The sequence below is a fragment of the Hyperolius riggenbachi genome, chromosome 6, assembly GCF_040937935.1.
Source record: "Hyperolius riggenbachi isolate aHypRig1 chromosome 6, aHypRig1.pri, whole genome shotgun sequence".
In the NCBI taxonomy this organism is placed as follows: domain Eukaryota; kingdom Metazoa; phylum Chordata; class Amphibia; order Anura; family Hyperoliidae; genus Hyperolius; species Hyperolius riggenbachi.
Genome location: NC_090651.1, coordinates 330845710 through 330860879, shown reverse-complemented (window position 1 = coordinate 330860879; position 15170 = coordinate 330845710). Strand labels below are relative to the sequence as shown.

The 15170-nt window shown below is 43.3% G+C and overlaps 1 protein-coding gene across 7 annotated transcripts in view; it reads right to left on the bottom strand.

Moving 5' to 3' along the window:
• Positions 1 to 4800: 4800 nt before the first annotated feature.
• The window catches only part of ARHGEF1 (Rho guanine nucleotide exchange factor 1), a 173291-nt gene continuing 162921 nt past the window's right edge, over positions 4801 to 15170 (bottom strand). For all 7 annotated transcript variants that reach the window (XM_068241440.1, XM_068241442.1, XM_068241441.1 and 4 more), the window contains 4 exons: positions 14326 to 14532; positions 13678 to 13802; positions 12101 to 12180; positions 4801 to 9987 (listed from right to left, as the gene is read on the bottom strand). In XM_068241440.1, coding sequence (XP_068097541.1) covers positions 12106 to 12180; positions 13678 to 13802; positions 14326 to 14532 — 407 coding nt within the window. In that variant the 3' untranslated portion in view covers positions 4801 to 9987; positions 12101 to 12105. The remainder of the gene's footprint in view (positions 9988 to 12100; positions 12181 to 13677; positions 13803 to 14325; positions 14533 to 15170) is intronic.

Here is a 15170-nt window from a genome sequence, read left to right as displayed (position 1 = left end):
CAACTTACCATGTTGGTTTCCATTTAAGGTTAGGAGAATGTGATTGGCTGCAGAACCTCAAGCACATTGGTCCATGTTTGCACCTTGTTGTTAGCACTAGAGGCGGGCTCAGTGTGTCATCCCGCCTCCGGGGGAGACCATGATGAACTGTGGGGTGATTAGTGCTTCACCTGTGTACCCGGTCTAGTTTATTGTGCGGTATGTGCGTGTTTGAACACCCCCACCCCTCCGGCTCCTCATCCAGTGTTCTGTCCAGATGTCTGTGGTAATTTTTTGAAATGGTGGGAGACAAGGGAGGGGGAAAAAAAAAAAAGAACACAGGTGCTTTTTGTGTATCTGTGAATGAAAATAATGGATTGGAGGATTCTCAGAGCAAAGCAATAAAGAAATACTCTACAATGTGCTGTTGTTGTGTTTACTAAAGAGAACCTGTCACGTGGAGACAAATGTCCAGTTAACAAGGTGTAACACTGATTTGCTTGCCATTTCCTATGGCTGGAGTGCAACACGTGTTCTAAAGCTACATATTAACCCCACAACCCAGGAAGATGGATCCCAGCGATGTCCCACAATGACCGAGTGCGTAGGTGCAACATCATGCGGCGCACACGACAGGAACCAACAAGACTTCAAGCGATTGCGGTTCTTTGTGCAGGAGTCGTCGGGGATCTTAAAAGAAGCCGTGATGGTAGTTATCACTGCGTGACGCTAAGCAACGTTCACGTGATCGCGCACCTGTACTCACGCCCACAGCTTGTCGCTCAAAGTATCGCCGGTTGCCGGAAAATGGTTGGGAAATTGCATTGTGGGTACAGGTCTTAAGAGTTCCAGCTTGCTTTCACATTTCATGCATATTGTTTCCCGCTTGGAATAGAGTCAATTAAAAATTGCATGAAATGCCATTGGTTGGCCAAATTCCAATCTGCATACAATTTACATGCAAACCTTATTGATCATCCTTGGTATATACTACAACCTTGCAGCCCCGGAGTCCCAGGATTCAATCCTTATGGGCCCTGACTTGGGCTCCTTTCACATTGCATATTTTCGCACCCTGTAATATAGGATTCGCAATGTTGATGAAAAGCCGCCTCGCAGCCTAAAGCAAGCTACTGCTGGGACTCATACAGTCCTTAGACTCAGGATTAAAAGGAGACACGAGAGCCCAATATAGTGTAGTATGTACTGGAAAATGTGGAGTTAAAAGGGTAAGTACATTGTTATACTCACAAGTCTGGGTTATTGTCCAGGCAACCACTTATAAGGCAGGTGGGGCGTTATAAATCTGTCCCCACTCAGGATTAAAGGGGAACTGAAGAGAGAGGTATATGGAGGCTGTCATGTGTATTTCCTTTTAATCAATACCAGTTGCCTGGCAGCCCTGCTGGTCTATTTCTCTGCAGTAGTATCTGATTAAAACCAGAAACAAGCATGCAGCTAGTCTAGTCAGATCAGACTTATAAGTCTGAACCACTGAAACACCTGATCTGCTGCATGCTTGTTCAGGGGCTATGGCTAATAGTATTAGAGGCAGAGGATCAGCAGGGCTGCCAGGCAACTGGTATTGTCTAAAAGGAAATAAACATGACAGCCTCCATATACCTCTCTCTTCAGTTCCCCTTTAAGAAGTCGCTCTCTGTAGATCGGAGATAAGGAACCAAATCCCCTCCACCAGGGGTGGACACGATAATTGTACAGAGGCGCCAGAAGAATAAAAGGAAGTCAAATTCAGTTTCAACTGAACACTGGGGAGGTTAGTGGTGAACTTGCCGCCCCAAAACAAACACCAGATGCTGTTGGTTATTTCAACAATTTAGTAGTTTATTTACATACTGCGGGTGGGTGCAACACGTTTCGTGGGCATATCCCACTTCATCAGGCAATAAAATGGAGTACAAAAAAACTTTCTCTCACTTCTGGTCAGAGTTGTGATGATTCTTCTGGTACAAGAGGTCTGCCTAAAACATGAGCTGTTCCTTGCTGCTTCTGTCCTACAAGAGTAAAAGGCAGACCCGGCATCACTTTGTGTATCTGTGTTTCCTTGTTCACCTATACAGGGTTGCAGGAGAAAACTCTATGAATGTATCCTGCTCCTGCATCCTGTTTATTTTCTGATGTCCCACCCAGAAATACATTGGTACCAATGGGGAGAGTAGTTACAGTGGGTGGCTCTTCCTATTGGCTGGCTTCTTTGCTTTTCCATTTTACCAAATGGCTGTTTGTTAATTACTGACAGCTCCAAACTGGAGGGAAGATACTAAACTGTCACTCCTTTTACCGAATGCTCTAATCTTTGTGAATTGACATTTTCTGAGGTAATTACCGCACAATCAGTAAATGACCTCACTAGTTGGTAATTCTACTTTTCCATCCAGTAACAGCCTTAGTGATAAAATGTTGAGCTGTTTTCTGCTTTACTGAATGCAGTAAGGCTTTGTAAATTCAAGCCTCTTGTGTGAAAGGATCTTTCCTGAGATATCCTCACAGATCTCCAATAGGAATACCATCAATGGTCCACCAAACGAGGACTGGATTAATGAACAATTGACCACTATTAAAGGACCATTGGCATGAAAATCTTAACATTTTAAATAGATGTAAACACATACCTAAGTAAAATGAGCCATAAATTACTTTTCTCCCATGTTGCTGTCACTCACAGTAGGTAGTAGACATTTGACATTACCAACAGGTTTTGGGCTATTCCATCTCTTCATAGGGGATTCTCAGCATAGCCTTTATTCTTTATAAAGACACAGCTTGAAAAAGATTGATACAAAGATGCTGAACAGCCTCCCTGCTCGCTGTACACTTTCTTGGCAGATGGACAGAGCAACTGCCATTCACTAAGTGCTTTTGAATATAAAGAACTGCATACTAAAGAAATAGAAAAAAGGAGTGGGAGGACACCGGGAGCCCGATCTGGTGTATTATCGCAGATTAAAAAGGGAAGTATAAAAAAATATTCAGATATACTCACAAAGCCGGGTTGCACCACGCAACCAAGAAAACTCGCATGTGGGGAAGTACCGTCCCCACTCGGCCTTGTGGTTTCGCTTTATTGGTCGCAACTCCTTAGGAAAGAAACACCCGCCTGGGTGTTGACCCTCAAGCTGGAGGGAGTAAAACAATGAAAAAAGGTAGGAGGCGCCGTTGGGGTACTTTTAAAATAGTTAGTATACCACTGTGTTAGAGAAACCCCTATAGGGGCATATATCTAATAAAAACAACAAACAAAAGGTATGGACGGATCCTACCTTATAGAGTGTTCACTCAGGGTATCGTAAAAGGGTGAAGTCGCCGGTCTCAGGCATAGGCGCCTGAGACCGGGGACTTCACCCTTTTGGCACGTCACTCGACCTGATGAAGCGGTGGTTACCGCGAAACGCGTTGTCAAATTAAAAGTGCCATATTAAAGTACTCTTTTTACGATATCAAAGCACAAAATTTGCGTGGTGAACAGCTCTGCAGGTCTTAACTCCCTGTGTCTCTGCCAGTGCCCAGTCTCAGCCGGATTGCTCTAACGGCTTCACAAGTATTCAAATCAAAGGAAGAGACGGCACACAACTGGCTGCAAATTACTTGCTTGTATTCAGCAAACACGAACACTACATGTTACGGATGTAGACCATCCTTCATCAGGTGTAAAGGTCGGGTCGGCAACCGGAGACCACCGGGAGCCTGCGGAGCAGCGCCGAGGGCACCTTCTGCCTGCCACGGGCTGGAGGAAGACCCAGGTAAGTGGATTTGGATTTTTTTTAATTGTCCCTGAACCTTCCCTTTAAAACATTCTCACAGGAGCCGTAGCAAACACAATTGCTAAATTACTTTTCAGTGTAATCTCCACTGTGATCTACTATGATCCAGAAAAGGGCGGCAATTTTCTGTTGCCATTTTCTTTTTAAAGTGAACCAGAGACGAAGCATCCTTGTGTATTTTACCATATATATCAGTAAGAACATTAGAGAGAACCCCTACCCTGCTGTCTGTTTCATCCTCACTGCTAAAAGTGTCTGTTATCAGCTGTGATAAGAATCCCGGACTGAGCATTCAGTCTTGCTTTGCAGGGAATAATTATAGCTGAGGCATTATAGCAGAGCCACAAGGGGGCAGGCTTGGGCTTGAAAAGACACCAGAGAAGACAGACTCAGCTATAATCTTTCCGTAGCAAAGCTAGACTGAGTGCTCAGTCGGGAATTCTTATCAGAGGTGATAACAGTCAGATTAAACAGAGAACAATGAAACAAAGAGCAGATTAGCTGTTTACTGTCATGTTCCCACTGATTTATAAGGTAAAATACAAGAGGGTGCTTCATCTCTGGTCCTCTTTAAGTCCAGGTTTGTTGAATGACTTGATAACTCCTCTGGAGATACTTAAAGAAAACCTGAAGTGAGAGGGATATAGAAGCCACCATATGCATTTCCTTTTAAACAATCCAAGTTGCCTGGCAGTCCTGCTGCTCCTCTGCCTATAATACTTTTAGTTATAGACCCTGAACAAGCATGCAGCAGATCAGGTGTTTCTGACATTATTATCAGATCTGTCAATATTAGCTACATGCTTGTTTCTGGTGTTATTCAGACACTGCTGCAGCTAAATACATCAGCAGAACTGCCAGGCAACTGGTATTGTTTAAAAGGAAATATTCTTCTCACTTCAGTTCTTCTTTAAATGATTGTGTAGAAATAAAATAGGTACAGTGCAGAGCAGCTGCTTTGGTGAACACTTGTTGACTAAATACACGTTATCATTATTAGAGTTCTATCTTAACAGGAACACACAGAGACAAAGAATAAAAATGGAGGAAAAAAAACTTTTATTGTTTGTGACATTTTGAAAGTTTAACAGTTTTTGGAAAAAAAAAAATGTTCTTTGGCATATGCTGAAAATACATCTCGCAGGACTAATGATCCCGGCCCAGTTTAGTAGCCTCCAAGCCACACGCTCTCCCAAAATATGAAACAAAAAAGAAACCTACAAAAAAGCTTCATATATATATAAATATATAGGAATGATATTTAAATAACCAAACGGAATAGAGCCACATCTGGCCGGAAAAAAAAATACAAATATATATATAATACCCCTCGTTGTGCAGATCTGATTAATGATGATTCCTCCAATTATCAACATCATAGATGGGCAGCAGCGTCTGCGGTGGGACTACAAGTCTCAGAAGTCCAGCAGGGGCTGTTAAATTACATCCGCCACAGCTGCAAGCTGCCCCATATACTCTATTAATTCGCCCCAGAAAAGGGGCATCTATTTAGCAAAGGTCAGTAGCTATATCTAGAGCATGACAAAATATCTGTAAATTCAGTCTTAAGAGTTTTGCTTCCCCATCTAGTCAGAGTTTCTTTGTCATCCAAGAGAACTCTTGAAACAGCTGTAAGTTGCCTCTTGACAACAGCTTCCTTGATGACAGCGCCGATGCACCCCTCTCATAGGGTCTGATTTAGCGGCATTGCTGCCACATCACAGCAAATCATTTTAATGGGTCAAGCCACCTTCAGCTGATATTTATAAGTCTACTTCTTGGTTGGCTTAAATGGCATTCTTTACTACAGCAGTGTCCACGGTATCTGTCACTGGCGGCAGAGCCGGATCATTTACAAGGCAGACCTAGGCTGTTGCCTAGGACCTGGAGTGAATCTGGGGGTCTGGTGGATGCTCGCTCCCTCCAAATCTTCATAAAAAAGCCAGGTGATCATCAGCAGTACAGCATTAAATACTCACCCCTCCTCCAGCAATGTCCTGTAGCTCCTAGCGGCCTCCATGTAGGTCTCCCAGCGTGTCACCTGATCCGCGTCGGGTCACATGACGCGTCGGGTCACATGACACGCCGGGAGCTGTGAATGGATGCCAAAAAGCCGCCAGGAGTCCGCTCGAAGATACAGGACATCGCAGGGGGCCCGTGTGTATTTTAAAGGGCAACTGAAGTGAGAGGGATACGGAGGCTGCCATATTTATTTACTTTTAAGTAATACCAGTTGCCTGACAGCCCTCCTGATCCTCTACCTCTAATACTTTTAGCCATAGACCCTGAACAAGCATGCAGCAGATCAGGTGTATCTGACATTATTGTCAGATCTGACAAGATTAGCTGCATGATTGTTTCTGGTGTGTTTCAGACACTATTATAGACAAATAGCAGGACAGCCAGGCAACTGGCATTGTTTGAAAGGAGATAAATATGGCAGCCACCATATCACTCTCACTTCAGTTCCCCTTTAAGACAGCAAAACAATCCCGCCCCCAAAAAGGTTCCCCCGAGGCATGCCTGTTAGTTGAGACTTCTGGATAACAGGCCTTGCTGTATTATGTATAGCCTTGAGTGCTCCTTGCTGATTTTACATTACAGAATGTAGTTTTCTTGGCCTGACGATTATTTTACTCTACAGAAAGACACATCGAGGATCAAATCCTATAGTGTCTGGCTTTGGGGGTCCTGAGAGAGAGAAGAGGTCAGAGAGGACTCCCACCCACCAGTATCTGCTTTCTTGCTGTGTGTCTTGGCCTTTAAGGTGTGACTGTTTCAAGGGACAACTGCAGAGAACAAAACAAATCTCTGGCTATTTCCATAACCATTATCTAAGCACTTGTCTACGCCATTCATTGTATACACATACATAAGATCCCTCGCCTTGTCAGCCATTGGTAGCAGTTAAAGAAGAACTCTGTTATGTATCAGTGGTTCGACAACCAAAAATAAAAAGGAGACTCTTTTCTTTGCTACTAATGTTCTATTCATCATCCGTACTACACATACACTTCATTATCTCAGAAGGTTTTTTTTCGTTTTCAGTTTGCTTCAATAAACTGCAGTCTGATTGTGTAATTAAACTCAATACAGGAGTATGTGGTATTTTCAACAGAGGAAATTTTTTTTTGTCCAGTAATATTTTGAAGAAGATTATAAGGGGGAAAAAACAATATTCAAAGATCAGTAGCAACAATTGAGATAAATAGGAGGCATTTTTAACACAACTTGGAGTTCTCCTTTAACTTGCTTCCACAAGAGCTGCCTCTACCACACAGGGCACCTGGGGGGCGCCATCACAGTATCAGGCCTCACAGCCAATACCAGCCCGTCAGTCGTGCATTGGGGTAACTACAGAAGGTTAATGTGAGGCTAAGCATCCTGCCTTCCCTGCAAATACGAATTCAGCAAATCAAATCATTTCCTGTTAACATTGATTAGCTCATTTGCATGCTGCAAACAATTTGCATGCAAGCCAGTGCTATTCGCATCTTACTGACAATCGGAAGTGTAGATGGATGCAGGCAGAGAGTATAACACTGCCTGTGCTCATTACATGTCGAGTGCAAGCCAGAAGATTCCTCCCACCGGCTCCCTCTAGTGTTGAGATGGCCATACACTTATAGATTTCGACCCAACATTCCAAAAAGATCAATTTCGTTCTGAAAAATATAGATTCAGAAAGAATCGATTGCTACCACACATGGCACTACAATTTTCAATAGATTCCAGCAGGGAATTTATTGAAAAATCGATCAAACTGCAGAGTTTCACTGTTTGATGTAGTGCAACCTTAAGGGTCATCGATCTACCGATGCTCTTGCCCCGCCCCTGATCAACTGACTGAGCACTAAAAGCAGCAGGCTGAAGGCCACACCGGCTTCTGCATGGACTGTGCTGAGCATAGTCGGAGCTTGGCCACCCTTCAACCACCTATTTAGGTGCCCTTGTCTTAGCCAGCTAGTTTCTACACATAGACAAGAAAAGGGTTTTGTCTTAGGTAGCCCCACCCCCTCAGAGACAGCCTGAAACAATTATCACTTGCCTCATTAGCCCCTCCCCTCCTATAAACACAAGAAAAAAACTCAATGACAGTAGGAGAAGCTTAAAGCGGGATTCTCAGCCACAAAATCAAATTCAACTTAAACACTGCACTGTGTTTATAATGCTGCAAAGAATCTCACCCTGCGTTGCAAGTACCCCAATCTATTCAGAAATGCCTCTGCTCTAATTATCTTGTTTCAGTCAGCCAGGCTCTATTCTCTCGCCATCGCAGAAGACAGTGAGAGAGGGAAGCTTGACATCACCCCTCCCACATTCCTGCTCCTCTGTGATTGGATAAGAGCAGTTCAGTGTGACAGACTGAGCTGAAACCTGATCCTGTGCTCAAGCCAGAGATGACACAGCAGATTGGAGGAGAAAAGTAAAGGAGGAAATGACATCAGGATTTGGCTTCAGTCTGAGGGAAAAAGAGATGGAGACTGCCAGGAACAGAATTCTCTTCATTTACTTTAGAAAATTCACTGTAATCAAAGCGTGGACAGTACAATACATGTGTTATGTAAGTAGATCAAGTATTTATCTACTTATATATGTGTTTTTTTTCCTGGCATAGTATGGCTGACCCTCCTGCTTTAATACTGAGGGAGGTGAGGTAGTAAGGCAGTGTATAGAGCAAAGCTGAAGTCTGATTTAAAAGCCACCCAGAGTAATCAATGCAACTGAGATGACGGTAAAGGATGAATTCTAACCAACTGCTATGTGTGGCTGGACTTTGCTTAGTAACACCAGCAGGAATGCTCATGGCCTGGCTGGCTGACTACAGGATTTCAATTACACCAAATGGAAAAAAAACCCCACAACATCTGGAATTTGACCGGTTGCCAGGAGCACCGCCTTTGCTTTACTTCAGATTATTACATAAGGAATAGAACTTGTCTATGTGGAAATGCTACAGTGAGACATTACGGCCTAATGCTAAAAGCGTGTTGCTCTTAGCCACCAATCAGATTCTCCTCTTTGTGTTTTCAGGGTGTGTCGGAAAATGGCAGGCATAATGTGATTGGCTGTTAGCACCATTCATGTCTTTCCATATATTAAGCACTTTTGTTGTATTTATCAATATGAACACACTGCTCAGATTCTAGTCAATTGGTAATAATAGTGAGGTCTGATAAGGTAAAGGTTGCCCACATGGACTATTAGCGGAGGTGCCGAGGCCACCTGCCACAGTGATATCATTAGTGACTCAACAGACTATTAGCTCAGCCCTCTGTGCACGTTACATGTCTTCTGATTGTCTTACTTCAAGAGACAGCAGGATGAACCAACCAACCGGCTTCTTGTATCTCCGCATGAGTTCTCAGCTCCGCCCTCCTCTCAGGCACCACCCTAAGGCGGTTCTTACACTTCCAGCTAAATATTTTACAAACATGAAGCGTGGATGAAACGGGGGGCTCGTGCCTCTGGAGTGCCTATGAGATACATGAAGGTAGCGGGGATAGGTACAACTTGCCGCCACCATTCCAAACCTGAAATCTCAGATTTCGGTGCATTAACCCTTTAAGTGTCAGCACCGTCCAATGAAATCATCTGTAATTCAACGTACCGTATTACTTCCTCTGTAATTAAGAAAAAAAACGTTCCTCTTTAATTCTTTCATCTTATACTTTATCCATGCTGATTGAAGCAATGCTCACAATGGTCATCTCATAGCCCACTATGGTAAAGGCTACAAACTGGTGGAATTTGGCAATGTTTAACATAAAAAAAAATCAGGGCGTGGCTATTGAAGGGCCAGCCTCTCTCTCTCTCTTTGAGGCAAACAAGATAATTTTACTGTACAGCTACTATAACAAATCTCTATATCTGATATATATATATATATAAAGAAAAAAGATTACATAATATATATAGAGATCTCAGCATCTCCCCCACCCTACTACAGTCCCTAAAAAAAAATACATATAAAAAAGCAATAAGGCACTTGTGTGCTGATATAAAAGAGGGGGCTCACCTCTTTTCCTTAAAAAAAAAGTAAAGGGCACCACCCCCCCATTCCAATCCTATGACTGGCTGCCTTATTGGGTCCCACAGCTCCCACCCGCATGACTGGTCGCCGAGATGAGTCCACCATGGCGGAGGATTTGGTGTGCAGTCCGTGCCATTCCTGGCAAAACAGTTCCACATGAAGGGATGCCGGGGTACTCTGTGGCACAGATAAGACCTGTAAGGGAGGAATCAGCATGAATTAATAAAAAAAACTCCAAAAACTTATGTAGGTGATATGTTGGGAGCGCCAAAGGATACAAAACAGATGCTGAAGCACAGCTGTGCACAGTTGGCCATTGCTCCTGTGCACTCCTGCTGCAGCACGAATTGGTGAAAGGGAATATATGTTCCCTGAGCCAATAGGATTGATTTTCACCATTAAAAACACATTTTCTCAGTTCATAGTGAAAAATACACACTGTAATATTTCAGAATCAAATATCTTCACCATAAATTGCGACAGGAACATAATCTAAGTTTTGCAATAAACGGTAGAAAACACCAAACAAAAAATTAGGTTTCTTTATCTACAGTAGCGCTTTTTTATTTTTTAACTGGAATTGGTAAAACTGAGAAATAACGTGTTTTCTCTATTTCTTTCTTTTTCCCATTAAAATGCATAGAAAACAAAATTGTTCTAGGGAAAAAATGCCATACAGTGGAAGTCTAGTTTGTCTTGAAAAAATCGATATACATTTCATTTAGGGGTCATAAGTAGGGATAAAGTTATTGCTCCTTAAATAGGGATATATCTAAAATGTCAAAACTGCTCTGGTCCATAAGGGGGAAACAAGGTCTAATAGTTTTAAAAGCCCTCCACTTATCCTCCTTTTCAATTATTTATAATTGTTTTATATCCCCTAGTGACTCCCATATATTAGCCGTTTCCCCCCACCAGTGTGACAACCCTAGCTAAGATCGGGAGACGAGTAGAGATGGTTTAGGCCTGGTACACACCTTCAATATTGATTGGCCAATTTGAACACCTCCATGCAGTATAAGGGCCAACAGATTTTAAATACTATGCACAGATTGTGTAGGTAACCTCTCATACTACACGGAGTTGGAAAATTCGTCAGTAATTGGCCAATCAAAACTGAAGGCAAGTCGGTTACCTTTTCTGTAAGGGGGTGGGGCTACGCACTAGAAGATGGCAAACAAAGGGGATCTGGGAGTGATGCAGAAGGAAAAGGATCTGGTAGGTAACTATATTATCCTATTATAAGGATCCAAAGAATGTTCAATTCTTTACTGCCTCGGCTAACGTAGTGACCACTTGTACAGTGAGTGGCCACCGCCCTCTTCCTGTGAACTAGTTGTCTATCTCCACACACAGGTGGTTTGGCCTCAAGGGATGCTGGGTAATATAATCTGGCATCTATAGTTCTTACTTTGTGTCTCACATGGGCCATATGCAATTCACTCTTCCTCCTGATTTTCTCCTAGGAGATCATTTTTCATCTTCGATTTAAAATAAAATAATTTTTTTGCACTTTTCAATGGAAGAAGTACCCAAAAAGTAGGTGAAAAAGTATTGTCAAAATTATTTTCAGTATTGGTTTGCTGGCTGGAGGTTAAAAAGGCATTTTAGTTACAAGTTGTGAAAAGATCTCCTAGGAGAAAACTCAGGTGAAAAAGCGACTTGCATGTGGATTGTGTCAATCCTATGTCCCATCGGATTGACACACCGACCAGTGAAATCCAGAAATAAACTACAATACAACCTGCCAAATATATCTGGCCCTAGAACACATTCTATCAATCAATTTTCCTTTATATAATGTTCCTATTCACTAATCAAATGATTTGAATATGCCAGGCTTCATTTTGTTTTTTTTTTTTGGGGGGGGGGGGGGGGGGGGAGACTTTATGTGACCAAATGGCTTGCACACAAAACACATTGCATTTGAAACAAATCCTGGTTTAGGGCCCTTTTCCACTAGCAATCGCTAGAGTTTGCACTAACCGCTAGCGATTGCGATTCAGCAAAGTACACATTTTTCCCGGCAATTGCGATTTTGCTATGCACTGCATAGCATAGCAAAATCGCGGCAAAAAAAATAGTTCCGTGGCGAGATCGCGCTTTTGTAAAAATCGAATTGCGGTAGTGGAAATTACCTACCGCGATTCCTATGTTATTTAGCAATCCCTGGCGATTTTAAAATCGCTAGCGATTTGCGATTCAGCAATCGCAAGCACCTGTAGTGGAAAAGGGCCCATACAGTGTAAATATTATGAACTCCCAGCTATACTCTGGATGTAGAATCCCCAGAGACTGATGCTCTTACCTTGTTCATGTAAAACTACTTTGGGATACAGTGAATTTGGCGACAATCCTCTGCAGGTGTTGGTAGTCCTCTTCTATGAGCTGAGAATGGAAGAAGAGGAGACACAATAAATACTTATGGAACCCTTGCTCTATTAAAGAGAAACTGTAACCAAGGATTGAACGTCATCCCGCTCAGTAGCTGATACCCCCTTTCCCATGAGAAATCTATTCGTTTTTATAAATAGATCATCAGGGGGCTCTGTATGGCTGATATTGTGGTGAAACCTCTCCCACAGTGTGATGTCAGGACTATGGTTCTGACATCACACTGTGGAAGCCTTGTTGCATTGTGGGAAATAACAGCTTTTTACAGTTTCCAACTGCCAAAAAAAAACAAGCAGCATCTCCTTCCACTGACATCACCTGCCAGCATTAAAAATGTCACCATGTGATAAATGTCAGAATGTAAATCGGGGAGAGGAAAGGTTTTACAATGGGCAAACACTGACTAAATCATTTATACATAGTTATTGTAAAAACGAAGCACTTTTTTTAATTACATTTGTTTCACTGGAGATCCTCTTTAAATGTGGCTGCTAGAAAGCAAGGAGTGATGTGGGCTTATTATATATTGCATAGACTCCAATGCTCAAATTACAGCCAAGATTAACAGTTCTGCCACAATCAATACAAAGCCAGATGGCGGAGCCCACACAAGTACCGATTAACTAACACGACCAGCCGGTGCCAAGTATTCAACAGGAACACCACCCCTGCACATAGAAAATCATGACACGGCACACGAAGGGATTTTAGCAGAACAAGCTACATTGGAGTTTCAGGTGATTACACACAACGTGTCAGGCTAGGCCAGGCCAAACTACGACCGGCCAAGGCCGCATTCGGTAAGCGGGTGCTATGAAGGCGGCCTGTTAGAGGGCCGCATTCAGCTCCTCTCCGCTTCTACTTTCCACCAATTGTTCAAAAAATATGTGCAGCGCGTACTCTACCAGCGCCCGAGTCCCCCGAAGTGCGGCAATGTAAATATTTACCGCGATCCTGCGCAGGCGTACTAACAGGTTTTCATTCTGGTAAGGCGGAAATAACCGAACCTGATCGATCCGCTGTACTGCACAGACGCGAGTCCTCTTGCGTCTGTGCAGTAGAGCGGATGATTGGTCTCGGCTATTGCCGCCTAGCCCGAAGGAAGAGCCGCTACTGTGACTGCGCAGGATCCCGGAGAGGTTAATATATCAAGCCTTGTCAGGCTTGTCGGGGGAGGATTGCTGGGGGCTTCGGGGGAGCCAGCGCTGGATTGCCTGCAGCTACAGGGATGGGGGAAGCCTCATTGGGACCCTGAAGCTTCCCCCTCCCGAGGCAAGTACCCCCAAGGGGAGGTTTTTTTTAATTTTTTTTTTTTTTATACAGAGTCTCTTTAACATCAGTTGTATGGCCACACTCACTTTTGGTGGTGTCCAGGAGTACATTGACAAAATGCCCCAGGCTTGAAGGGTGTGTGAACTAGTTTGTGAAGCGCCGTGTTCTATTCTAGCATAAGTTACACATGAATACAGCGAGCCGAGCATGAACACTGACCTTGAGTTGTTGGACCCTCTGCTCCAGTAGTAGGATGCGCCTTCTGACCTCCTCCGATTGCTCCTGTGACAGCACAATAGGGGCACACAGAGACTCCCCAACATCTCTAGAAGCCATGTCTTGACCTGTGTGCGGAAGATATTGAAACCCATTAAAGAAGAACCAGAAGGTCAAGAAATAAAGCTGAATAAACATATGTTAGACGTCAAAATAACAAAGGCCATGATGCACGATAGTCTGTGCGCAAGTAGTGCCTGCAACTTTACCGGTAGCAACGCAGCAAGAACACTGCCTGTTACCCCATTAGCGACACGCACGTTGCTATGGTAATGCACGGTAAATTTCAATATTCCTCCTGCTTAACCAAAATGGATGTTAGGTGAAACATTGCATGGTTATGTATTTCAATACACTAAAAATCCATAGCAGGTATTTTTTTTCTTTTTTTTGACACAATACAATATTTATAGTGGTGCAGAAGTGAGATGATGCTAGAATACCCCCCCCCCCCCCCCCCCCTCCACACACACACACACAAAAAGGCTGCATGTACAACAAGACCAAGACCAAAATCACGACTTTATCCCATGAAATGTTATATCTACAAGTCACCTCTATGATTCCAGCCACATATCTGGGAGGCCTCACCATTCTCTCCAGAGTCCTTCCTTTCCTTCTCAGACTCTGTTGCCAGGTTGTCTGCTTGGTCGCCATTAGAGGACTTCTCATCTGGTGCATTCTGAGAGGCTCCACTTTCTTCGCGGGAAAACTCAGACCAGCTGTCCAAGTTAGAGAGGGAATCTGCATCGAGGCTGAGGCGGATGTTACGTACTAGTAATCTCTTCAGCACCGCCACTGAATTGGGGGGAAAGACAAACACCATTCATTTTAAAATCTGAGTTTAAGTCTGCTAAGCTTCAGTAAGGTGTAAATCGAAGCAGGAAAAAAGGGTGCAAGAGCTCTTTAAAGAGAACCTGAACTGAAAATTAAAAGTCAAAATAAACATACACAAGTCATACTTACCTCCCGTATAGTCTACTCCTCAATCTCTTTCTCCTCTTCCACGTCCTGGTTGTTCACTGTGATCAATGGAATTCTGTGTCCTCCATTTTGAAAATGGCCATTACCCCATAACAGCTTTCTGGTCAGCACACTGTTAAACTGTAACATCGCCCACTTGAGCCATAAGGAAACATGGACACATCAGTTGTCCTCTCAGCTATAACTGACAGCAACTGACACATTTCAGTTCTGACAAAATGTTGTCAGAACTGGAAGGGATCATTGTCAGAGGAAAATGGTGAGCTTCTGAGAGGAACTGATGGCAAGGTAACTATGTAATGTTCATTTGAAGTTACCTCGTGTGTTTATTTTAAATATTTTTACTCAGTTCAGGTTCCCTTTAAGAAAAACTGTGCCGCCGTAGGCACCTATTGTAAAAGCTGCTACAGTGCCAAGGCTCTCTGGAGAAGCTGTGGGCGAGGCTTGTTTAG